This window comes from Cornus florida, unplaced genomic scaffold, assembly GCF_030987335.1.
Source record: "Cornus florida cultivar Cherokee Brave unplaced genomic scaffold, ASM3098733v1 CherokeeBrave_3.0.0_Hap2_Chr05, whole genome shotgun sequence".
NCBI lineage: Eukaryota > Viridiplantae > Streptophyta > Magnoliopsida > Cornales > Cornaceae > Cornus > Cornus florida.
Window position 1 is genome coordinate 106,429,980 of NW_026775575.1, and position 26,952 is coordinate 106,456,931.

General features: G+C 35.0%; 4 protein-coding genes across 7 annotated transcripts; 1 reads left to right on the forward strand and 3 right to left on the reverse strand.

Moving 5' to 3' along the window:
- Positions 1–7,066: 7,066 nt before the first annotated feature.
- Positions 7,067–7,668, reverse strand: LOC132308293 (photosystem I reaction center subunit V, chloroplastic). Its single transcript, XM_059806333.1, has one exon. The coding sequence runs from the start codon at positions 7,573–7,575 to the stop codon at positions 7,126–7,128; it is 450 nt and encodes a 149-aa protein (XP_059662316.1). The 5' UTR covers positions 7,576–7,668; the 3' UTR covers positions 7,067–7,125.
- A 1,032-nt stretch (positions 7,669–8,700) lies between these two features.
- On the reverse strand, positions 8,701–14,951 carry LOC132308292 (uncharacterized WD repeat-containing protein C2A9.03-like). Of its 2 annotated transcripts, XM_059806331.1 has the most exons (11): positions 14,868–14,951; positions 14,697–14,762; positions 12,907–13,047; positions 12,540–12,707; positions 12,346–12,432; positions 10,948–11,082; positions 10,715–10,825; positions 10,186–10,277; positions 9,999–10,104; positions 9,581–9,667; positions 8,701–9,467 (listed from the first exon to the last, which is right to left on the reverse strand). In XM_059806331.1, the coding sequence occupies exons 3-11, from the start codon at positions 13,042–13,044 to the stop codon at positions 9,054–9,056; spliced, it is 1,338 nt and encodes a 445-aa protein (XP_059662314.1). In that variant the 5' UTR covers positions 13,045–13,047; positions 14,697–14,762; positions 14,868–14,951; the 3' UTR covers positions 8,701–9,053. The 2 variants fall into 2 exon arrangements, with proteins under 2 accessions (XP_059662314.1, XP_059662315.1); XM_059806332.1 differs by lacking the exon at positions 14,868–14,951 and having other exon boundaries at positions 14,697–14,861.
- Positions 14,952–17,212: 2,261 nt separating this feature from the next.
- On the reverse strand, positions 17,213–18,968 carry LOC132308294 (putative pentatricopeptide repeat-containing protein At5g40405). Of its 2 annotated transcripts, XM_059806335.1 has the most exons (2): positions 18,591–18,968; positions 17,213–18,377 (listed from the first exon to the last, which is right to left on the reverse strand). In XM_059806335.1, the coding sequence occupies exons 1-2, from the start codon at positions 18,889–18,891 to the stop codon at positions 17,305–17,307; spliced, it is 1,374 nt and encodes a 457-aa protein (XP_059662318.1). In that variant the 5' UTR covers positions 18,892–18,968; the 3' UTR covers positions 17,213–17,304. The 2 variants fall into 2 exon arrangements, with proteins under 2 accessions (XP_059662318.1, XP_059662317.1); XM_059806334.1 differs by having other exon boundaries at positions 17,213–18,968.
- Positions 18,969–20,313: 1,345 nt separating this feature from the next.
- Positions 20,314–25,528, forward strand: LOC132308295 (probable galactinol--sucrose galactosyltransferase 1). 2 transcript variants are annotated; one of them, XM_059806336.1, is made up of 13 exons: positions 20,314–20,757; positions 21,139–21,398; positions 21,532–21,622; positions 22,407–22,455; positions 22,564–22,655; positions 22,745–22,852; positions 22,951–23,085; positions 23,177–23,587; positions 23,688–23,829; positions 23,939–24,006; positions 24,100–24,234; positions 24,323–24,540; positions 24,729–25,528. In XM_059806336.1, the coding sequence occupies exons 1-13, from the start codon at positions 20,567–20,569 to the stop codon at positions 25,103–25,105; spliced, it is 2,277 nt and encodes a 758-aa protein (XP_059662319.1). In that variant the 5' UTR covers positions 20,314–20,566; the 3' UTR covers positions 25,106–25,528. The 2 variants fall into 2 exon arrangements, with proteins under 2 accessions (XP_059662319.1, XP_059662320.1); XM_059806337.1 differs by lacking the exons at positions 22,745–22,852; positions 22,951–23,085.
- Positions 25,529–26,952: the final 1,424 nt, after the last annotated feature.

Consider the following 26,952-nt stretch of genomic DNA (forward strand, 5'->3'; position numbering starts at 1 on the left):
TTATTCCTTTGGGAAGAAAGGTTGCCGTAGAATTTCATAACAACAATAGAAGGATATTTTGGAAATAAAAAGATGATATATATAATTTTCCATGTCCATGTTAAACTTTCATAAAATTCCATTCATTTGGAAAACTTGATTTTGATTTCATTCTTTTGTCCTTTGACCCACGCAAAAAAAAAAACAAATATGAAGAAAAGAAAAGTCCAAACTTATGTCACTAGTGAGATCTACAAGTACTTTGTATTGATGTGGACCAATAATAAATGGATATGTCATCTATAATTACCAAATCAAAGATGGTGAGGTTGATACTTACTTACCAAATCAGAAATAGTGATTTGATTACCATCTATGATTTGATAATTAAAATATGATTATTGATCCACATTAGCGGTGAGTATGTTGTAGATCCTCACTACTAAAGACTTAAGAATTGTCCATAAAAGTTTAACCTGTGTTTTCGCATTCACGCGTAAATTGCTTTAATATGTTTTAGGATATGTTTTGGTCCCTTTTTTTTTTATGGAGATATTTTTTTTGTTATGTCCTTTAAGAAATGATGAAAAATATTAAAAATTGAAAAAAGAGAGTGGGACTAACCATATTTAGAAGGGTAATTTTAAAAAAAAAAATCATTTAAGGTTGAAAATGTCATTTCCTTTTAAATTGGAGCAAATGGAGAAAAATGGAATATAAATATAGCCTCATTTCTTTTATTATATTTGTGGTAAATGAATTATCAAATCCATCCATAATAAGTCCACAACGATGTCATCATTTATTTTTGGATCAATTGCATTGACACTTATGAGATTTTGGTCAATGTCACTCAGATGTGAATCAACGATTTTTTTAACAATGACATCCCCTGTGGTTTCAAATGTCATATTTGCACCTGATTATTTAATTCAATTAATTTACAAAATATCAGTTCTGTTAATTGACAAAACTACCCTCATCATTAAACATCTTTCTCTACTTTAATCTCTAATTCTTCTTCTTTTTTTGGTTCATTTTAGTACGTAGTAGCCGACAGTCCCTCGTTCTTTCTTCCCAATCTTTAACATTCCCCTCTTTTTTACTATACTAATTTTTGATTTATTTTTGGATAAATTGCCCCCCTCGTTATTCTTCTTGCCGGTGGAAGAGTTACTGATGGCCGATGGAGGGAAACGTAACTGGCGGTGGAGGAGATAGCGGTTAGGGCAAGTTAATTCATAGAATTTGGGTGCAAAATATTGCGGTGTGGTGGTGTTGGATTTGTGATTGAGATGAGTAAAGGAAGGAAAGTGAGTATGAGATGAGATAAGATAATTAGTGGGAATGGTTGTTTTTAATTTTTAATAGACGAAGATGTTAGTTTGGTCCATTAAATTTAGTTAGGAGGTTAAATTTGTATTTTATGATTTAAATGGAGTTGTTGACAAGTCAAAGGGTTAAAAAATAATTTCATATTGTTTTGGGAGGGAGTGACTCATTTTTTCCAGGGATCTCAATGCATTTTACCATTTATTTTTTTGTAAGTTCAAGTTTATATTTGATAATGTTACAAAAAAAAAAAAAAAAGGTATTTTGAATATTTATTTTGGGATAGCCAAATTTTTTTTTTTTAATAACCATATATATATATATATATATATATTCTCAAAACCTCTCTCTTAAAATTGATATTGGTTTTAGAAGGGTTCTATGTCAAATTATCAATATCATAAAGTAAGTAACTTTTTATAAACCCAATGCAAGAATGTTAAATAAGTGATGTTACCAAAAAAAAATATAATAATAATAATAATAATAATAAAAAGAAAAAAAAAAAAAAGGTACATTAACTTTTGAATTTGGACAATGGGGAACACTTGGTATGGAAGGAGTATGAGATATTAGTCCTTCGAATGTAGCAGTTATGGATGGAAATTGAGCCGAAATATTCAAAGATTATGATATGAAGTCACGAATACCGTAAAAAAATGGACTTGGGTTTTGAAAGTGTTCTACTTTTATGTCCTAAAACAAATAAATATGAGATATATTAATCTTCTTTCTCACCAAAGGCTTTGTGATTCATTGGTATCTCATCTATTTTTTAAAGTTAATGGTGAAAGTTAGTCTCTAAATGGACAAAGTAGATGTGTAAATGGGTGTGTATGAGTTTCTTGTCAATAACAAATAAAAATAAAAATAAAAAAAGTTCTATTTTTGAGAATCTAATTTTTTAAGAGTGTAGTTTTTATTTATTTATTATTATAGTAGAAGGAATTGAATTTCTAAATATACCTTTCGGATCCACATAATTTTATAACTTCAACAAAAATGGTAAATTAAAAATTTTTAAAAAAATGCTCCCTCCCTCCATCTGCTTAACTTTTTAAGGTGATGGACTTGTAATGTTTTTTATTTATTATATTGGTAGTGAGTGAATTACTAATTTATACATAGTCGGTTCACAATGATGTGATGTTTTACTTTTTATATAGGTAAAAGTACAAAAAAAAAAAAATCTTGAAGTTTCACAAAGTAAACAAGTCAGTCCCTATAGTTTCAAAAGTGAACAATTTACCCATTTATATTTTACCTTCAGTTACTTTCTCTTCAGATATATATATATATACACACACACACATATATATTTTGGATAATTCGGGATATTCGAGGCTTCGCCTCGACTAATTCCCGAGAACCCAGGAAGGGCACCTCCCTACATTGGGACTCCTAGTGGCAATCGAACCCCAGGTTATCATAAGTTCCTTGTGGGAATCGCACCCAAGCCCAGGTGATTTTACCACTAGGCCAACCCCTTGGGGTTACTTTCTCTCTCTCTCTCTCCATATTGTAATGCACGTGATTGATACCTTTCGAGTAATTTTGAAAGAAACTCCAATATGACCGTTATACCCCATCTTCCTAGAAAAAGACTTTTGTATTCCTTTGTTCCAATCAAAATTATTTTTGCTCTATCCTTTCCATTTGCATCTGCTCTCTATGATATCCCTTCAAGGTTAGTTTATATATATATATATAAATGTATTTGATTATAGTAAGTTGTATATATATATATGTATATATAAATATATATATATATATATGTGTGTGTGTGTGTGTGTGTGTGTGTATTTGATTATAGTAAGTTGTAATATATATAAATTATTGTTATGTTCATGTGTATTTCTTTCACTTCTATCTTTTCTAACTACTAGAAGAGTTTTGGGAACTAGACCATATCAATTTGTCTGTAATGTAATACAATATAACTGAGGATATAATATAATTATGAAAGGTACGTAGTCAAAGCCCCTATTACATATGATTTGAAATGTGATATTGTAAATTCCTTTTTGGCCTTAACATATTCTTCATTCCTCACCTTAAAAATAACTTTCAAGGATTTCATTTGCTTAAAACTTCAATACATTGCTAATTAGTTTAGTGCTCTGAATGATTTTTCATCTTTTCGGTCTACTGAACCAGACCATGAATACTAATGAGGAAGCGTTTAATAATAATAATAAATAAATAAAAATACAAAATGAGAAAAAAGTTAATGGACACATGTTCTCCAATTCTGTAGAAAAAAAAGGAGTAAGAAACCCATTCAGTCTGAGTTTACATAAATTGAACAGAGGCCTATATAATGAGTTACAACACTTTAGTCAATTTAGGGCTATGTAATATTTTGCCTTTCATTTTTCATTAAAAAAGTTAGTTATAGGGGGTAGTACTGTGGTAAATACACAATAACATCGGATGTAAAATAGTCGAAGGTGAAATGCAATGGGGCAAGTTGCTCACTTTTGTAACTATAGGGACTAATTTGATCATTTTTATACCACAGGGGGTATTGTGCTCACTTGGTGAAACTTCAGGGTTTTTTTTGCATTTTATAAATTCAATGGAACAAGGTAAAATTTGTAATGTTAATGGGTTAAGTGCAAAAAACTCCCTCATAATATACGAAATATGCAATTACCATCCTATTGTTCGAAAAAGCCCCCTACTTTATCAATTTGTGCAGATAAAGAGAAATCATAATTTTGACATTAAAATTACTAAATTAATCTTACTTTATCAGTAACAAAAAATTAAAAAAGGGTAAAATGTCAAAATTATCCTTAAAGTCTTTTATGATCTTAACTAGTAAGGAATGGCACATGTTGTATTCGTGCACAATTAAAAATTTGAAGAAGGAATATGTACTTCTAAGAATTTACAGATAAAAAATAAACAAGTCCACACAAATGAAAATACTTATAGAATTGATCCAAACTTCCTAATATGGCCTCCTATTAATATGAAGTTATTTTCTATCTAAATTTCTCTCTATTTTTCATATATATATATATATATATATATATATATATATATATATATATATGATTTCTATCTATTTATTTTGAAAATTTGTAATTGGTTCTTAATTTTTTCTCTTGATCTTCTTGAAGAGGTTGGAATTGGATTGCTGATTTTTTGGAACGGGTCAAGCAACGTCTTCCCAGGTTGTGCTCTCTACTGATACTATTAAATTTCTTGGGGCTTGTTGATTCCGGGTGCTCTGTTTTAGAGAGGGAAAAAAAAAAAAAATTAGAAAGAGATACCATCAACACACATAAATTTTAGAGAGAAAAAAAAATTAGAGAGAAATATTATATTTTCTTATAGAAGGAAAATATATAGAAGTAATAAAATTAAGAAAAATGACATCACGGCTATTTTTCAACAGATTTATTCAACAGGGGCAATTTGCTCAAAAGATTGACAATATATGGAGTTATGTGATTTTTTTTTTTTTTTTTTTACATAGAGAGGGGTTTTTTTGCACTTAACCTAATATTAAATAATAATAAAAGTATTGAGACAATTATTTTGGACAAGGAAAAAAAAGAAAGGCTGACATTTTTGTTGTGGAAAAGAGGGAGTAAATCTTTACTGTCTGTAAACCTAAAATTGCTATTGGAAACAAAGGCATGAAGCAGAGATACAACATTACAGTTTGACAGAAGGTTCCAATTCTTGCAAGGCTATTAGAAGTTAAAAGAGGAAAAAAAAAATAATAATAAAGAAGCTAAAAGACAAAGCCTTTTTATATTATTGGATACCTTCAGTTTCTGGCTGGGACATTAATTATTACAATATGACAGAAGTTTGGACTTCCCTTTTCTTCATATTTGGTTTTTTTGCGAATATATTTTCACAATTTTGTTTTTCCCCTGACAATACATGATGATAGTTTTTGCTTTTTGCAAGAGTTATTCTTGTAGTTTGTTTTGCCATCGAATGTTCAAAAAATACGTGGTTGAAAGGATTCCATGTTATAAAATTAATGAATAAAAAAATGTGAAATGGTGGAGTAATAACTTGTCTACTTAAAATTGCTTTTGGATTTCTTAATCTTGATATATTTGAACCAAAGGCATGAAGCTATTAATCAATTTGGCGGTCATAGACAAGTTTAAAGACAAAGCCCTTCTTCAATTTGATATCCATTGTATTATATGATATGTATACGCATCTGTCAAAATAAATAAAATAAAGAAATGGATGTGTGTATAATACGGAGTATATCAATATTCTACTGTTATTTCTCAATAACAATATCAACTTTGTAAGAAGAGTTTTCTACCTATTAAAAAGAAAAATGCAAAAATAAAAAGGCTTGTTTCAACAAAGTCCACTTTATTTCGAAATATCTCCGACGTTTGGAAATTGATTCTGGTTTATTTATTTTATGGTCAAGTCAATCATAATAAAAAAGGAATTTTCGTGGTTATACACTCCTACTCCAACTTGTGATTTGCCTGAATTTTAATTCTTACTTAAATTATATGGATTCTGTTAGAAAATCTGGGTGGGAGGGAAGATGGTAGGTACTAATGAGTTATGAAAATTGAATAAATTACCAATAAGAACCTTCTGGTCTAGTGGTGTGATTTTTTGCCAATAAAAAATAAAAATGAATAAATTTTAAAACACATGTAAGTTTCTTATCAATGAAAAAAAAAATTGAATAAATTTTAAAAAGGGCAAAATTTAAGGAAAATTATTGAATAACCAAACTTGTACATGGCTGAGGATCTTGTGGCCCGAAAATATCTTCGTTACCTCCCAAAGTGAATGGTGATGGTTGGAATCTCCTAAGGAACAAAGCATGTCCGTAATTTAAATACATATATATATATATATATATATTCATTTTTAAGCATATATTAAAATTTATCCAAGGAGAAGAGGTAGTTGCAAATTTTTTTTTTTTTGGTAAGTAAGATGTAGTTGGAATTTTTTGTTGTATGATAAAAATATCTAAAATAATTTGTTCATTGAATATATATCTGAATAGTATTGTAATTTTTCAGAATAGAATATTTTTGCAAGACATATATAGCTGTATTTTGTTCATGAAGATGTAAGAACCATCCTTGCAATATACGTTTTTGGTAATCACAAGAATCACCAATAAACAAAGCAAATCCTTATTGGGAGAACACCAGAGTAGTCTCAACTATGCTAAAATATCCCAAATTCTCAAAGAAAAGCAAGAGGTATAGTGATATGTTGTAATAACCAACGGAATATTGATGCTAATACATTTTATTTTTGTTTCTGATAATTTATATACCAAAGCTTTCAATTTGCTATTGTGCAATTCATCACCGCTGGTTTGATGACTATATTCCAGCAAAAGATAATGATGATCATATTAACAAGGTTAAAATACCACAGTTGGTTCTATGTAATTGAGATCCTACAGCAAATGAAAAGATAATGATGATTCAAACACCACCAAATCTTCAACATCATCAAATCAAATGAATGCTTTGAGATCTTTTTGTTGGAAGAGGATCTCTCCCCGTGCGGTAGGAGATTTTGCGTGTGAATCAAAAAGGATCGGATCCATATTCCATTTAAGTCATTTTAAAAAATCCAGATATATATGGAAGTGGTTGCTTAGCCAACGTCATAGAGAAATGGAATCGCCTGATCAAAGAAAACTTTACAACAATTGCACGCAGAAGCTCATATTAAAGACTATTAATCATAAAGATCACACAACTAAGTTTCAAATCACGAAATCTTGAAAAAAAAAAAAAAAGAGTTTTAGAGCTGCCCCAACTATACACAGCTACAACACATTCAGCCAAAGAATTTGGGGTCATAGCCATTGCTGGAGGTTGCAAGTATGTAGTAAGCCACTATGTGGCCAATGGAGCCCCAAGCAAGCACATCCACAATGTTGAAACCCACTGGGTCATTGGACTTGAGAAGGCTCACATACTCCTTGGCCCGAGTGTCGCCGGCCTCGAAGTGGGTCACTCCGTTCTGCTCCGGCACCTGTTTGGCCACATTCTCTCTCTGGAAGTCGAAGAACACAAACCTCCCCAAGAACAGGGACAGCCCTGTGCTCAAGCTTATCACCAGTGATGGGTTGAGCTGGGCTTTTACACCACAATTGAACCTTTTCTTGGAGATGGGTGAGCTGAATTTGGCGGAGGAGGGTTTGGTGAGAGAGAGGGTGGAGTCAGTGGGCTTGTTGAGGGGTCTGAGACCTTGGAAGGTGGGTGTCGAGAACAAAGTGGAGGCCATGAGGATTGGATTTGCAGCACTGCTGTGGGTGTTTGGGAGTTCTGGTTGGTGAATTGTGAGGGGAAGATGATAATGTTGGTATATAGATGGATAATACAGAGGAAGATGATTTTGTGGAAAAGGAGGAGCAGATTGTGAGGAGAGGAATGAGAGGAGAAAGATTTTTGGTGGTGAGTTGGCTTTGTCCCATTGGTTCTTTCTGGATCAGAGGTTTTGACCCTTGTACTTCCCAACTTTATAGACATTATTACCCAACCCCTCGGCTCTGGCAGTCTGATGGCGGCTTAGCTACACTATTCATTCTATAAACCAAAAAAATAGAGAGGAAAAAAAATAAAATGTGAAATCTTGTGTAAAAAGCGTAATTAAATGACAAAAGGGAAAAATAAAAATAAAGTGGCATTGAGACTTCAAAAAAGACCTCTTACGCTTCACTGATTGGAATGCTTCAAGATTATTATTATTATTTTCCAAAAGCATAGTGTTATTACTCCCAAAAAAAAAAAAAAAAACTATTAGAAGATTACAGGTCAAGAAGCACTCATTTGTGATTTGTGAACCAAAAAAGCATCATTCAAAATTTCGGTTTGTTGGAAGATCAAATACGAGATCCTAATTTCTGTAATTCGATGAGACGGAAATTTAGACGCAACATCCTGATATACGCACATTAATCAGAAGTGCTAGAAAGGATATATATTGAACTTTTTCACTTTGATGCATGCATAACCTCCGTTATTGTTTACACAAAATGACAGTGCTCAATTCAAACTCCTGGAACTCTTGGCCACCTCAGATTTTACTATTACACCAAATCAAGTTATACTCAACGAGGAGAGCATCCACTTGGTTCAAACCAAACCTAAATAATTCAGCTTCAAATTAGGCGATTCTGTCGAGGAGGAACGTTGGCACAACCAGCTTAAACTCTAGTTCCAGTCCAATGTATTAGAACATTAGCGGACCATTCCACCTTGCTTACATCAACCCAGACTAGCTTCTTGTGCTCTTCACAACAGGACAAGCTCATCATTCCCAAAAAGGAACAGTCACCCAGCAAGCTGCTAGAAGGAATAAGATCAGATGATCACTCCGGACTTTATCATTCAATTGCATGAATACAGATAAAGCAAAGATTATTCCATTCAACGAGAGCTCCTAAAAGAAAAATTTTGATTTCCAGACAAACATAAGAAAACGGCATGAAAATTAAAAACAAGTCCGGTACTTGAGAATCCCTAGTTCTACTTATTTCCGTCTGCAGGACCAATGCTTCCTAGCCTTCTGTACAACCCCTCACTCCTATATTCATATTCAAGCTCATAATGTGCCACTGCTAAAATAACATTAACAAGCTACATTGCACAACAAAGTACATATACACCTAGAACCATTTCTACTGCAGGATACGCTGCCAGGCTCCAAAGTTACGCCAGGAAATGAGCCGTCCCATATTTTTTGCAGAGTGCACATCCCACTCAGACAACAGAATCAAGATATGAGTAGTTCCGGCGTCGGCCAAACTCAAGGAGGCTACCATATGTACGATCCCACACTCCAATGAAAAGGGACTCTGTGTCTGGACTAAAGGACATGCCAGATATCTCACCAAAAAAATCAATTTCCTGCTCCTTCTCATAACCGGTTTTTACATCATAAACGTGGACGAAATCTGCAGGCTCTGCCATTCCCATGAATCGGCCATCAGATGTGTAGCGGATTGACCGAATGGCTCCAAGGTTACCTTTCAAAGCAGCAACGGACTTGGATAAATTCCGGACATCCCAAATTCGGCAGGTTTTGTCCTGGTTCCCAGTTGCAAAAGTGATGCCATCAGGGTGCCATGCTGATGCAAATGAGTAATCTAAGTGCCCACACAAGGGCATAACTGTCTGCAAAGATAAAATATCAAATTAGAACATGCTGTCCACTTCAGGCTTCATCACTTTCCCAAAAATTGCTTACAAAGTTACAGAATACAAAAAATAGCAAAATAGACAAATACCTTTCCAGTTCTAGAGTCCACCAATAGACCATCTGGGTTATCTCCAACAATTATAAGAAGCTTACCATCAGGACTCAGGGAAGTATGCTGCAAGCTCAACAGAGATGGTTTACATTGTAAAATCCAGAGTACTCATCATTGGAGTAGTGCATAAAGGAGTTAGCACTAGCACTGAGACCAGATGTGGCATAATTTTTTTGTAAGTTGCTACCAGGGCAAATGGAACCACATCATTGCAGATTGAAGTTTCTCAGTGTGTGTGTGTGTGTGTGTGTGTGTGTAGAGAGAAAGAGAGATTCCTTTTTCAGGTACGGTAGATCTGCAAGTGTAGTCATAGGTAGTTTGGATCACAAAAATATAGCATTACACTATTTTATCTTCCGGTTTGGGATGGGGGGCTGGGGGTAACTGAACTTACATTCACTGGCCAAGGAAAACGGAAATGCTTGGAAAGCTGAAAATTTTCCATATCAAAGTCCCTAACTCCACAGTCATTATTTGAAGCAGTGAAATGAACTGCACCACTGAGAAGTATACAACACAAGCTCGGTAAGATTTTGAGTTGGTGAACAGTTCCATCACCAGCACAAGGGCAAATCAGATACCTGGGTGTGGTATAGATATCGACAGCATTAGTGATAGCATTATCATCATAAGTTGTCCTGGAACAGTAGCAAACTCCAGGTCTGTCTAAATACTGCATGTAAGAGTAGAAAAAATTGCCCCAGTCAAGTTCAGCCACGCTAAACACCAAGCAGCAGTATGACAAAGCAAAAAGAGGGCATAACCAAACACCTACAACTATTTCTAGATAAAAAATTTTATATTGTTCTAAGTTCTAAGTGGATTTGCTTGATTGCTAAAAACTAATAGGAAGAATAGAAGTAGACATGACAAAAAATAATAAGAGTTCAAAGGTCTTTACAAATCATTTAGCTCAGGCCTGTCCAAAGGTGCAATTCAGCAACCTAAAGCCTAAGTTAAAAAGAGAGAATCATACATTCAATAAGTGAAGCCAGAAATAAAACAGGGGACTATCACATATTCATGAGGAATCAAACTGGGACTGATGCTTAATGATTCTCTCTGATATATTTCTCCTCCTGTAACGGCGTATAAAGGAAGTTAACTTACCTTGCAAATAAGTTCTCCCTGGAACCCTCCAGCAACTAGCAACCTATCTTTGACTGCTAGCGTGCTAACTTGGGTCTGTGTAAATCCTTCCAAAAGACTTCCAGGATGTTTCTATATGGAAAATATGATTAGTTTCATAAAAGATCATGACTTAGAATAAAATTCTGAGTACACCAAAGATTTATAAATATGTATATAAGGTATTTGTCAACCAAAAAAAATCAAACACCCACCTCACACGGCGCCACATGTCCTGAAACATTGAGAACATCGGTCTTGTTAAAAGTTAATAAAGACCAATGAACGACAGAAGAATGTGACATGAGGTAAACATCGTGCTTTGATGTAGCCCAAACCAGGTTCCTCAACTGCATCACCAAACCGAAAATTTGTATGTCAGTTGATAACGCAGATCACGAAATCAGCCAACACCAAAAAATTTGCTGTGTATGTATGTATTTGTGTGCGAGAGCGTTTGTGTGTGTGTAAAGTGCATGTCTAGTGACAAAGAAAGCCAAAAATGTATTTAGCTGGTTTCCGCCCTCACAACCTTAACAAGACATTACAGATCCTTATACGGCGCACTTGTTTGATTGGATAAGACTTAGCTGAATTATACGAAGCTTGCTCATATGTGTAGACTGAAAGTTTTTACACAATTAAATGCAAAGACAAGCATAACCTAATGCTTGGGAAGATTCCAATATTATTGTCCCATGTGATCTCTATGTTCGTTCTACGCACTACTGCCAGTGTGGTTGATGAAAAACTAATAGGTTCCACTGTTGCATTGATCATTTTATGATTGCACATCTCTCCTCCCACTACTTTATGAAGGACCTGGCAGACAGTTACTGCTTTTTTGTCATTGAGGCCCAGTATGATACCTCTCATTTCTCATCTTTCCCCAAGTCATACTAAATACCATCTTCCTTTTGCAGCTATATATGGTGGACTGCAAAAATCCTCACCAGGGTAGAAACTGATTGGAAATTTTCTCTAGGATTCTTCTCAATTATCCAACAGAGTTTTGGTAAGATGGAATATTGTGATACTCTGTAATATATACCAATTACTTGCTCTGGCATTTGCCTTTGGTTTTTAGCAAGTTTTCCTGTTCAGGAATGCTTCCTGTAAATATTATTTTCCGGCTATTCAGCATTTAATAGCAGCCAAATTTCCAGGGGGTTTCAGATTTCCAAATCATTTGATTTACTAAGTGGTTCATTCCCACCAAACTGGTTCAACCAATTGGGACAGCCCAAATTTAGACAGGTAGCTCAACCAGCTTGTAAGCAATTCAACTATGAACCTTTGAACACAACTAAAAGCAATTTCTACCTTTAAAATTCAAGTAATGTCAAATTTTCATTACATATGAACCAAATTATGTGGCGAAAAGTGTTGATCTAACCATTAAGAGTACTTCAGTAATGTGATGACAGGAACCAAATTATGTGGCGAAAAGTGTTGATCTAACCATTAAGAGTACTTCAGTAATGTGATGACAGGAAGTTAATTAAAAACAACCAAACATAGTTAACAAAATGTTAAAAGGCTATTTTATCATTCAATTTATTGTATAAGAAGAAATTTGTAGCTGATAACTTCAAAAAGAACTTGTCACTAACCTGAAAATGAAGAATTGTTGATTTTACAGACCGTGAATTGCGTCTGAATGCATAATACGTGTTCCCTTTCTTTGTGATTCTGCATTCCTATTTACAATAGAAATATAGGTGAATAATGGAAGTCAAAAGACTACAACCTAATAATTTGGTATTATCAACAGGAGGAGGAGGGGGAAGGGAGGAGAGAGCTTTACCTTCTCTGACCCCTCTCCAGATAGAGGGACATTTTCATAGTTCTTGTAATGTTCTAATCTAGTCTGCCTATATTTCTCCCTGGTGATGCTAAGCCTTTCCCAGGGAATTCCTTGGATATCTTTGCCCCTCCTAGCTTGAGCCGCGGAAGTATCTGCCATTTTATCACTCTACATTGGAACCAAACATCTAGTCTTTAGTAATACAGAGCTTAACTGAGAGGATATCTAAAAAATTGCTTGAAAGCATCATGCCAAGAACTAAAAAAAATAAAAGCAGAAGAAAGAAAACTTTGGATTTGCAAACAATAAGATTAAAAACAATTGTTTTAAGTTTGCATGTATGAGCATCATAGGATAAATCACAAACCAAATGGTCATAATCCTCCATATCAGACTCCGAGCCACCCAACTCTCTGTCAAGTAACTCTTCATCCATATCATCTGCATCTTCCATTTCATATTCATCTGCCATGTATTCAGCGTCATCCCCTTGGTGATTTGACATGATCTGTCAACGAATAAACCAATGCCAATAATGATACAAGCAAATAAGACAGGCATTAGCCAAAAACCAAACTGAACGTCAAGCCAACATCTAATCTACAAGGAGTCAGGAACTGTAACTAGGCTACACATGTATATACTTATTGAGTGTTATTATCATCATCATCCCTTATTTAAGAAAAGAAAAAAAAAAAAGAAAAAAGGAAAGAAAGAAAGAAAAGGGTCTTTCCAGCCACAACAATAAGCTGGCTTCACACTACTAAGTTGCAGCCAAGTGAAAATTGATGAATGGTAGTTAACAAACAATAAAATACATAGTTGAGTAAAATCAACAATTCACTACAAATTACAAACAGTATGATGCCCAATGGAATTGGAAGCATGTCATAAACACTCCAGGAGCAAGTACTTGTAATTTAACTAGTGATCTTCACCTTGCTGCCTTCTCCAACAGCACTTGTTATCTCCAATGAGGTCTCAACCTGCTAACAGCCACTTAATCCTACAAGTACCTCATCTTAAATAAGCTTCACTGCCGGCATAGTTGTGGCAAGGACTTAAAAGGGACATTACCTAGTTCTGGTCCAACTACAACAATGTCATAGGGAAAGAGGACTTAAGACAGACCTATATCTAATCATACAATATCCGCATATTCCGTACTTACCAAGCTTTAGAAATCCATTATTAAAGCCACACCAATTTTAGCATACGCCGTCCTATATCTAATCATACAAATTGTAAAAAAAAATATAAAAATCGTTCTTTTTTTACTTTCTGTTTATGCCAACAGCCAACATGAATATCACAAGCATTCCTGGTAAAATAAGAAACCTCTAAGAAACACTGCTAGTATGTTCAAAAAGATTAGATACTACAACAAAAATGACATGTCACTATCTTCAACTTCAGAGCCAAAACTAGCTCCTCTTCTCAACCTTGACCGTGAAATGCGACAACAAAATATGAAAAGGACTTCCTCCAAGCAAGTAAGAAGGTGTGATTCAGCAGGAAGGCTGCAAAGGGCATCGGTTGTGGCACATAATTGTATGTGAATACCTTAATGGTTCAAATGCCTTAATTCAACAAAGTGCCCTAGCATAAATGCAGTTAGTTTTCTAATTAGATTGTTATAAGTTATAATAAGTATATAAAATATAGTAGTACATTTCCAAACAATGATTTGCTATTGCCAGCATGTCAATAAAGATATATAATGGTGAAGCATAGATATGATCTTGTCAAACAACCACAAACCTAAATGATATAAAACAACAGCAGGAATTTTATATACTCAACGTCCTGGCAGAGAATAACAATTAAAACTCATCTAAACATTTTGATTCGATGCCACCAAGCACTATCATCTTCAAATGTTCATTCAATAACAGTATTGCACGGATTTACAAAATAGTAACAAAAATCTTAAAAGTTTGAAACTTTAGCAGATAAAGAACAATACTCGCAAAACAAAAGGATAAATAAGGAAACACAAAGATGCAAAATATAAAAACCCTATACTTTCATCCGTTAGTTAACTCTAGGAATTCACACACAACAAAAGTAGCTCAAATTATATTCATGTCATGCATAATCAAATTATATATATATAATAGATTGGGGAAGAATAAATAGAGTTAACAAATTTCTGACCTTTTCTTTAATTCAGCGTTTAAATCCTCGTTCTAGCTCCCACGATATCGATCTGTAACTCCTTCCCTTATATATTAGAAATTGATCATGAAGATTAGTTGATAAATTAATAGACGAAATCGATAGAAATTATTATCAGGCAAATCGATCGCGAATATCTAGAGAGAGTACCTATATCCACTGGTTCTCTGAACAACGTCCAGACTAAGAAATGTGAAGGAAAGCGACAGGTTTGCTATAAAAATAGGTGGGTTGTGTAGTCACAATATTACTTAAAAATAGGGATGACAACGGGCGGGTTTGGAGCGGTTTCCTGAATCCCGCCCGCCCTTTTTATGTTTTGTTAAGTTCATGTCCGCCTGAGACTCGCGACGGATTAAATTTTCATGTTCAGTTCCGTTTCATTGGAAAATATTGTGCCCCGTGCTTGTGCCGCTAATAAATTTTTTTGTTCCATTTTTTGGAACTTAAGCTCCTGCTATTTTAATGTGTAAAACCTGAGAATGGCACAACATAAATGAAATTATGTATCCCAACAAAAATAAAAAAAATAACATCCACATAACATAATTAGAGAATATAATAAACAAAAATAAAAGTTTAATACAACCAAATCACAAGAAGTTCTAAGTTCTAACTTCCACCATAACTAAAACAAAAGCAAATTCAATACCAAGTTTACATCCCTAATTAGGATGGTAAAAAATGGGTAACTGGATAAGCCGCTAAAATAAATTATTAAAATTTTATATATATATATATATATTAAATATAGTTATATGCTTAGCGGGGCGGGGCCTTTAGGATATGTATACTGAACCCTTACCCGCCCCGTGACTCGCGACAGGTACAAAATTTGTATCCATACCCACCCCAACGGTATAAAAAGTATTCCCATATCCGTTATTAACAGGACGGGGTAGTAAAAATTAACATCCCTACTTAAAAACCCTCCTACATTTTTTATTTTTTATTTTTTTTTCCTAAAAAACCCTCCTACTTTAATCTTGCTCAATTATGATAAGTCACATTGGTTTTAAGAAGAATGGATTAATCACACCTCATACGGTCATGACACGTGGATCTTTCCAACCACCTAATCGTTTTTAACTTCAATATCACTCGAATGGATTAGTCACACCTCATACAGTCATGACACGTGGATCTTTCCGACCAACTGATCGTTTTTAACTCCAATATCACTCAATTCTCTCCTATTATTTACTAGGTTTCCTCAGTCATTGTCAAGCTTGCAATCAGAAAGCTCAATAGAAGCAAGGTATAATGGCCCGTTTTGTTTGGTTAAAGATTTTACTTCGAATGTTTGTTTTTGTTATTATATTATAACAAAGTAAAAGCCAAAAGTCGTGATTAATAATTTTTATTAAGTAACGAAGCGTTTTAAAAATTGAGTTTAAAGTCAGAAATATCAAAATAATATTTTTATTTGCTTCTGCAATGTAACAAAACACTTTTCAAAAAAAAAAAAAAAAAATTAACCAATATTTTTAACTATCCATTCAAAATTTCAAACTTGTCACACTTTTTACCAAACATGCTTTCATATTTTTACTTTTAAAAATCTTATAACAAATTTATGTTACCAAACAAGATTCGAAATAGTGCTGAACACCCTTTAAAGTATAAACTTTGCTTCTGTCTCTCGTCAAAGCAAAAACACAAAGCAATTATAATTGTCAAACATATCGAAAAGATGATGGTGAGTTGTGCACCCATCTGTCCAATCACATAAATCTTGTGTAATTATTTTTCTTGTTGATCGCTTAATTACATATCAAATATTTTATAAAATTATTTCTTCTTGATTGCAAACATTATCAAATATTTTATAAAATTATATTTGAGAGCATTAAATTGATGCTTTGTTGTAATTTTTTTTTTTCCCGTCACACCTATGCTTTGTAATTAGAATGATAAGAACTTTAATTCACTGGATTGGGGCCTTTGAGCTTTAATATATAGAGTGCAAGAACTCTTGTCAATAGCAGGAAGAGGCCTAACGTGTGGTCAGTGTGGGCAATTGCCCCACTGTTTTTAAAGATTCTCTCGACTATCTTCACATGTGAGTTTCGTTAAATTGGTGAAATTGTGTATAAAAAAATTAGTCTAAGAAGAAATTGATAAAAACACATTTTACAAAAACTCTTAAAATTGATTCGATTATATGAGCGGATATTGACTTGATTCAAACACATATTGTGTTACTGGTTATTTCCACCTGTGTATTCAAAGTTAAGGGCTGGGCTAATTAGAAATATATATATACTTTGTATATATCGGTCTTCATGAGTTAAATCCATTTTCATTTCCACTTTGATTTGTTAAAATTGAAGTTCTCTTGTTTTAATCCTTCTTTTCTAATATACTAAGTGATAATTGATAAGATTGATTAATGTTGTCATATCCTCTTTCGTTATTCATGTGACATTGTGCTTCAGTGTCTGCTATTAGCTAGAAACTTGTTATGTTGAAATTTTAGGAAGATACCAAATTGTTAGAATTAATTTCATGTAATGTTCCTATTGCTTTTTTGAACTTTTGTAACTATTTCACAATGCAAATATTTCACAAGCCATTGATTTGGGAACTAATATGTCCCCTCCAACATCCCATATATTTCATAAGCCCTGCTATGATCAATATCTCCTACCATAAACTCATGAATTATACCATCTACTTCAATGAAGCTTGATCCTCGCGTTGTCTCCAATTTTTTCTCCTTGATGAACTTTGTTATCTCGTCTGCATCTTCTTTCTCTCCCACATTACTAAACATGTGCCCTGCTAGCTTATACCGGTCACCAGACAGTGGCTCCAACTCAATCAATTGCCTGAATGCGCGTTCCCCTCTCTTCACATCTCTGTGATTTCTACAACCACCAAGTAATGAACCCCATATAATCGAATTAGGCTCTTCTGGCATTGTTGTGATTAGTTGTTCTGCCTCTCCCAACCGCCCTGCACGAGCAAGGAGGTCTACCATACAACCATAGTGTTCAACGGTAGGCCTAATTCCAAAATCATGAACCATTTTCTCGAAATAGTAATCACCCAATTCGACATAGCCAGCATGAGAACAGGCAGAGAGTATTGCCACAAAGATCACTTCATTTGGACAAGTTCCATTAGCAACCATCTCATCAAATAGCTCAAAACATTTCTCGGCTTGTCCATGCAAAGCAAAACCTGAAATAATAGCCCCCCATGTCACAACATCTTTCCGAGGCATATTCCTGAAGACTTTATAGCTGCAATCCATGCAGCCACATTTTGCATACATATCAACAAGAGAGGTACCTAAAGTAACACTAATCTTAGCCTTAATCTTATCAATACAAGTGTGTATCCACCTTCCTTGATCCAAAGCTCCCAATTGGGCGCAAGCAGTGAGCGCGCTCACAAGCGTTGATTCATTCAATTTAACTTCGGAAGCCATCATTTCTTGGAATGTGGCTAGTGCCTCTCCATACATCCCATTCTTTGTGTACCCTGTGATCATTGCACTCCAAGTTGCTGTATCTTTTATTCTCATACCATCAAACATTGCTCTAGCATTTTGGACATGACCCTGACTCAAGTAACCCGAAATCATACTGTTCCTAACAAGTACATTTTCTTCAGAAAATTGTTGTAGGACGCGTTCTGCAGAATCCGTGCTACCTGAATTTGCGTACATGTGTATTAGGGAACTATGAATGTGTGTATCTGGTGATGTACCGGCCTTAATTGCTTGGCAATGCACTTGTTTCCCTTCAAAAAGGGCTTTTATATATGAACATGCTTTAAGGACAAATGTGAAGGTGTAGTTATCTGGTTTTAGGCCACCTAATAACAGTTCATTGAAGAGTACAATTGAATCATAAGGGCACTTACCCAGTGTTAGGCCTCTGATCATCATATTGTATGCAAACACATCCGGATAAGAGATTGTGTCAAAAACTGATGAAGCATAGTAGATTTCACTCGTTGAGACATAGGATTCAATCAGCCTTCCAGCATTCGGAGGGCGATTAATAAGTCCTAAAACTACCAATTGGGCATGTAGTTGTCTGACTTCCCGGAAGTTTTGGCACATTTGTAGCAAGAAAATAGTGGTTGGAATTCTCGTAGCTCTTATTGACGGTAGCTGTGAGTTTTTCTGCTTGAGAAGCATTGGATGTGCTAAAGAAGCCATATGATGGGAGCTTTGCCTAATAAAGTGAAATAAATGAGACTGTGATTCTGCTGAGTGATTGGATTCTGATCTTGTGTGGTATCAACTATCCACAGCCACACAAAGTCACGGGATATGATAAATTGGCATTTACATCTTGGCCTATTAAAGTAGGCATAAAAACTCATATTATTATTATTATTATTTTATTTTTATTTTTTCATATCCGACTATAGTTGTACCTCTCAAGGCTTGGTTTACCAATGCCTTGTGATTCAGTGTTATCTCCTCTATTTTTCAAAGTGAAATGTGAGAATTTCAGTATTCAAATAAATAAAGTGGGTGTGTGAATTTCTTATCAATAAAAAGTTCAAGGACATGGACTCAGATCCTCTACAGTACCGAAGTGCCGGCCCTAGGCCTAGGTTTGTTTTAATAGGGCCTCTAATTTGGGTCCAAAAGTCTGTATTAACAAGGTTCAAAATTTTGTATTTCTGGGTCTCTCAAAATTTTGGGCCTCACATTTGTCTAGAGCCTCAAAAAAATATTGTAACAGAGGACTCTTGCTGTCTGTTGATACAATATTTAACAAATTATATGAGAGATAAGTGTAATTTACCCTAAAGTTCATTTAGGAATTTGATCATTTGAAATATAGATGATATAAAATTAATTGTAAAGAAATCTACTGGCCAAGGCAAAAATATATTTCAAATATTTAAAAGAATTCAGACCGCTGCTTTTTGGCTAAAAGATGACTAACTAGGGTTAACGCATGAAGTAAAATTACATATATGTCATATAATCAAATCATTTTTGTATTCTCTATCTTCTTATATTGTTCAATCTCTCTTATAATTATCCATTCTTCCACTTTAAGTCAAGTATTTTTAATTTCTCTCTCAAATACTCTCACATATATTTATATAATTAAGTCATATTTATATAAGGAAATAAATATAAATAATAAATAAGGTCAACATTTTGCAGTTTCTTTTCTTTAAATAAAAAATAAATTCCTTATCTCTGATCATATATATGGTATGATTTGCTTTAGTGCAGTAATCCTAAGAAACGTGTAACAGACCAACTTCAGAATAAATAAAATAAAGTGCCATCCCAGGTACTCGCCAATCACGCTTTTTGATGAAAAAGGTCAACGTAAATTAATCGCCCTTTTAACGAAAAGCCACTTAGCACAAGATATTTCTCATAAGGAAACCTTCCAGTACTTCTCATTCGCACGCAACCACAAAAGTAACACTATATGATACTTAATCACCACCGTCAATGAACTGAAAATTGTTGCGCTTTGCCAATTGATCAAAATATCAAACGGCCAAGATATAGGGAGCATTTGTCTGTGACGTGCACCCAATAAAATGTGGTTGGCTGATATGTCATACGACTTATACGTAGTACTGACAAATAATTATACAATGAATGACAGAGGTTGGTTCCCGCCGCCTCTAATATTGGGTACTATAAATACGCCCAGTTTTGCCAAATTCTTAGTATTGTGTGTTGGGTTTAAAATCTGTGTTTGTTGAAACCCTGATTGTGGTTGTTTTATTTATTTCCTCTCTTCGTTATTGTTTTGGTTTTTATTTTTGTTTGTGTTTTTCTTATTGTGATCTTGAGAGCCCATTCTTAAAAAAAAATATTAAATTTTAGAAAAAGAAAAAAAAAAAAAAAAATGACGGTTGGAACAGGGATATCTGTGGCTGATGGGAATTTGAATGCGTTGGGAAACTGCATTTTAAGTGATGTTCATGACAACATATTTGTGACTCCGGCCACCGAAGATGGCTTAACCAATGGTGCCTTCGTCGGAGTCAGGTCTGATCAGATCGGTAGCCGACGGGTCTTCCCAATCGGAAAACTCCAGTATGTTATTTTCTCAACCATTTCTCTCTTTTCATTCCTCAATCTAAGCTTATTATTTTGTTAAAGTAAATCACAACTTGTCAAAGTGTTTTTCAACTGCAAATGGGTTTTCTTAATTTTTTATTTTCTTTACATGGGTGTTGAATGATTTATTCATCTAAGATGTGGGTCAGAGTTAAAATTGGGATTGATGAGTTATATCTAGATATATGTATGTGTTATGGAATTACAACTGCAAATGGGCTATCGAATTTTATGGGTTTTCTTAATTTAAATTATTTTATTACAGGGGTGTTGAATGATTTATTCATCTAGGATGTGAGTCAGAGTTAAAATTGGGATTGATGATATGTGTGTGTGTGTGTTGGTAATGATTTGCAGGGGATTGAGGTTTATGTGTGTATTTCGGTTCAAACTGTGGTGGATGACACAGAGAATGGGCACATGTGGCCAAGATATACCATTTGAGACCCAATTTTTGATAGTGGAAGGACAAGATGGTGCACATTTTGGGGAAGAAAGTGAAGATGGGGTTGAGAAATCTGCACTGTATACAGTTTTCTTGCCGATTCTGGAGGGGGATTTCAGGGCTGTTCTTCAAGGGAATGCAAATAACGATTTAGAGATCTGTTTGGAAAGTGGTATGCTAGCAAATTCATGTTCTTTTAATATATATATATATATATATATATATATATATATATATATATATATATTTTCTGAATAGTTGGTTGTTCTTGAAACGAGAGGATAATATTTTTCTGTTCATTGCAGGGGATCCTGCCGTGGAAGGGTTTGAAGGAAGTCATTTGGTTTTTGTGGCTGCTGGATCAGACCCATTTGAAGTTATTACAAATGCTGTGAAGTAAGTCCAATTCATTTCTCAAATGAATACAGCAAAATTAGGGCATTTTTGTTCAGCTCTCTAAAAAAATATATTATAGCTTTCACTATTGGAGTTCTCTGAAAACAGAACAGTTATTTATTTATTTATTATTTTTTTCTCTCAGGAAAAACAGAATAGTTAAAGAACTAGAAAAAAAAGTTTTAAGGTTTTTTTTTTTTTTTTTTTTTGTTAAATAATAAGAGTGGATTGCTAAATTGCTAATATCATATCCAAAAGAAAATTAATATCATATTCCTATAAATTATAAGTAAAAATAGCAGTTTTTCTTTTCTAATTGACTTATCGGAAACGGAAAAGCTCAAGATAGTGAAGTCCTCTACATCCTGTACCAGATATTAAGTTTCAATTTGGGTATGTGTCTTATTCATTTCCAGTTAGCAAATCTAAGTTTTAAGTTTTTTTTTTAAACGTCTAAGAGAATTTGTGATGCATTTTACAAAATAATTCACTTATTCAATAAATCTCATGTTTACTTTAATTTTAGTAAATTTAATTTTTTAGACTAATAATACAAAAATAATGACATTCATCTAAATTTTGAAATGAATCCAGCAATTTTCCCCCACATTGAAGGTTGTTAGATCTTTTATCATATGTTACTCTAATAAAAAATGGAAACTTAAGTTGTGCCAAGTATCTTCTTCTGTGAAGCTAAATTCTTTACCTACGTAATAGGGTAGTGATGTTTTTTCTTTAAGCATACATAAATTGGTTAGTTATTAATTATATGAGTTCTACACAGAACTGTTGGGAGGCATTTACAGACATTTTCTCATCGTGAGAAAAAGAAGGTACTATATTTATTCTCACAGTAATACTCTGTTGCTACAAATCATTTTTTTATGTATGCATATTAATCTTTGTAAATTTTAACGTCTATATGCTTCATCATGGTTCAGATGCCTGACATGCTGAACTGGTTTGGCTGGTGCACATGGGATGCTTTCTATACAGACGTTACAGAGGAGGGAGTGAAGCAAGGATTGGAGAGGTTAAGACACTTACCATTTGAAAATTGTTTACAAACACCTAATACTAACATTTAGAAAAAGTCTATAAACTTGCTTTTTCCTTTTTTAGTTTTGAGAAAGGTGGAATTCCCCTTAAATTCGTTATCATTGACGATGGTTGGCAATCAGTTGGCATGGATCCAACTAGTGTTGAAGCTAAATTTGATAACACAGCCAAGTGAGCACTTAAATTACAACCCCTTTCAAATGTTGCACACTACTTTTTTAGCTGGCTAATGATATTGATTATTTTTTGTTGTCTACTTCTCCTTTCAGTTTTGCAAACAGATTAACTCATATCAAAGAAAACCAAAAATTTCAAAAAGATGGCAAAGAGGGTCACAGGGTAGAGGATACGGCAATGGGGCTCCGCCACATTGTTACTGACATTAAAGACCAACACAAATTGAAGTAGAATTTCTTATTCATGCTCACAAGTGTTAAGGTTCTGACAAATTTTGATCAGACACTTGTGTTTACTTATTTTCTCCTGAATTTGTAGGTATGTCTATGTTTGGCATGCGTTAACTGGATATTGGGGTGGTGTTAGTCCTGGAGTTACTGAAATGGAACACTATGAATCCAAGTTAGCCTACCCTGTTCCATCTCCTGGGGTTGAGTCGAACGAACATTGTGGTGCTGTGAAGAGCATTACCATGAATGGGCTTGGCCTTGTGAACCCTGAAAAAGTGTTTAACTTCTATAATGAACTTCACTCATATCTTGCCTCAGCTAGGATTGATGGGGTTAAAGTAGATGGTCAGAACATTCTTGAGACACTCGGGGCTGGCCATGGTGGAAGAGTGAAAATTGCTAGGAAATACCATCAGGCATTAGAGGCATCTATTTCACGTAACTTTCCTGACAATGGAATTATTTATTGTATGAGTCACAATACAGATGGTTTGTACAGGTAAACTAATATCCTTCCACATGTTTTGATGGATCATAATCATATAATGTAGTAGAGTTCTCAGGAATATTCATCTAATATGACTTTGAATTTCATGTAGTGCTAAGAGATCAGCTGTCATAAGAGCATCGGATGATTTTTTTCCCAGAGATCCAGCATCACACACAATTCATATTGCATCAGTTGCCTACAATACCATTTTCCTTGGGGAGTTCATGCAGCCAGATTGGGATATGTTTCATGTAAGCCAACGACTTGCAATGATGTCTTTGGTTCTGAATTTTCTTAATCTTTTTCATTAAGTTACGGGATTGTTGGATATTAACTTCAAATATGATCTTAAAATGGCAGAGCTTACATCCAATGGCTGAATACCACGGAGCTGCTCGTGCTGTGGGAGGCTGTGCTATATATGTCAGGTGCTGCCAATGGTCATGAATTTATCTTAGTTATGAAAAAATATCTATTGAACAACTGGTTTTCTCATGTTGGGATATCTAAATGCTGTGCAGTGACAAGCCTGGGCAGCATGACTTCAACTTATTGAAGAAGCTAGTACTTCCTGATGGCTCCATATTGAGGGCCAAACTCCCTGGCAGACCAACAAGAGATTGTTTGTTTTCTGATCCTGCCAGAGATGGAAAAAGGTTTGATAGCAGAAATTGTTTTAGGACTCGTAGTCTGCTATTCCTGAGAAGGGTGTGTGTGTTTAATCAGCTCTTGATAATCTTGCAGTGTTCTAAAGATTTGGAATCTGAACGATTTTAATGGAGTTGTGGGAGTTTTCAACTGCCAAGGAGCCGGGTGGTGCAAGGTTGGAAAGACTAACCTCATCCACGACAACCAACCTGGCACAATCACAGGAGTTATCCGTGCTAAAGATGTTGATTATTTGCCTAAAGTTGCTAATGATGGATGGACTGGGGATGCCATCTTATATGCCTATCTTGGAGGTATGGTTTTGCAGCAAAAAACTTTTCAGTGTTTCCTTTTCAGTCATGTTTATGTTGTTCAATACAAATAGACTGTCACCAAATGTGTGAACTTATTAGAAACTATTGTGAGTGTTCCGTATTGCTTAAAGCTCTTCCAAAATTCTTGATATGGCTTAAGTAATGAATTCTCTGTGATGTTTTTGCAGGAGAGGTTGTTTATCTTCCAAAGAATACTTCTCTGCCAGTTACACTGAAAACGCGAGAATACGAAGTTTTTACGGTGGTTCCTGTCAAGGAACTGTCAAATGGGGCTACTTTTGCTCCCATAGGTCTTACCAAGATGTTCAATTCAGGAGCAGCCATTAAGGAATTGAAATATGAATCCAAGAGATGTTCGTCTGTCGACATGAAAGTTCGCGGGTGTGGTGTATTTGGGGCCTATTCATCAGTTCGACCAAAGAGGATAACAGTTGACACTGAGGAAGTAGAGTTTGAATACAAAGAAGGGTCTGGATTATTGACCCTTGCGTTGAGAATTCCAGAGGAGGAACTGTACCTTTGGGACATGACCATTGAACTGTAATGAATTCCAACCTTCTTCCAGTAGCATGAGGGTGCCATCTTTGACCTTGATAACAATTATGTCAGAATCAACCCCCTCGTTAGCCTCCACACACATCTCCAGTTGCTTCAAATAGGGGTTGAAGCCACAAATGCAAGGGCAGCCCAACCAGAAAGATTGTTTGCTCCATCCTCAAAATTTAAACTCCAGCCATAAAGGACCATACATCCAACAACAAAATTTCCCTCCCAACCTTCCCTCCTATTCCAACAAAACCCAAACTGCCTCACTATGAGATGGAAGTCGAGTAGGGAATCTGCCTTTATCCAATTACTATCAACGGAGCTTCAATTAATTCTTTTTTTTTTTTTTTTTTTTTTTTTGATGTTCAAAAGTTTGATGTAGATGTGATCGATTCCATTTTGCAATTGTGAACTTGATTCATCGGTGACTGAATGATGATTGGATGCTCACTCGGTGTGGGTATGCTCATGCTAACTAGCTCAATAGCGATAAGTGCCAACTGACTGGCTAGAGCGAGCTCTAGTTCAGCCGTGGTTGGTGTAGTTGGGATTCTTTTGCCGAGTGCGTGGAGGGCATCCTCAAACTTTTCCATTCGGGTCAATAGCTAGGATTGATGTTTTGCATCGCTTCTAGAATGGCACCTGTATCGGGTCTGTGCTTTGACTTTACTGATGAATGAGATCTGGCTCTCTGGTAGCTCCAACGGCAAATACATCTGTCTGTGTTGGTGGAAGGTGTGTCTCGTCTAGCTTAATCTTCTTGCTAGGATATCCCCAGCAGAGTTGCCAAATGTATGTATGTGCCTGATTTTTGAGTCAAACTAAGAATAAAATCGTATTCGGGAAATATCACTAAAACAATGTGAGGAATACAAAAGAGTAGATTGAGGGAGAAAAAATTAGCCCAATCTAGGGTTTGAAAGCTATGGTAGGTAAGAACGATCTTCTGGAGTTAACAGAGCCCGATTTCTCCTCGTTGCTTTCTTTTCTTAGCCATTCCTTCATAGCCCTAGGTTATCCAGATTGTATCCATTGGTCTTGTGGACAAAGCGAGTTAGGGCCCATGTCCTTTCATAGATCATGATGCCCTAATCTCGACTTTTTCGGATCTGCTGCCAGGTGGATATACCTTCTCTAGATGCGTTAATTTAGAGGGTCGCTATAAGGGTCACTGTGCTTTACTCCAGACTGTCTTTCCGCTTTTTCCCTTTTTTCCCTAAATTGGGTTTGCTATTCGCAAGACTTGAAACTGATTCTCCATTCTCCATTCCAAAATCCTTTCAGCATTTCCAAGTTTGCGGCTTGGTCGAATCAAGGTGCTGGCCCACCGATCGCTATTTTGCGGCTCGGTCAAATCGATGTTCTGGGCCCGTCGATTGACAGTTTTTGGCTCGGTCGAATCGAGGTTCTGGGTCCGTCGATCGACAGTTTGTGACTTGGTCGAATCGAGGTTCTAGGCGTCCGTCGATTAACAGTTTGTGGCTTAGTCGAATCGAGGTTCTAGGCGTCCGTCGATTGACAGTTTGTGGCTTAGTCGAATTGAGGTTCTGTCCCGTCAACTAACAGTTTGTGACTTAGGTTGAATTAAGATTTTGGGCTGTCGATTAACAATTTGTGGCTTAGGTTGAATCGAAGTTTTGGACCCATCGATTGACAGTTTATGACTTGGGTCGAATCGAGGTTTTGGGCCCTGCAAATGATAGTTTGTGGCCTGGTCTCGCTATGGGCTTATCAACTGTCCTGTTTACTTATATCTTAAAACATTTTTGTCTTGTTCTTACTTTTTGTCTTGACTATTTTGCTGATGTGGCGTAACCTATGATCACAAAAAGCCTAATCGAGAGA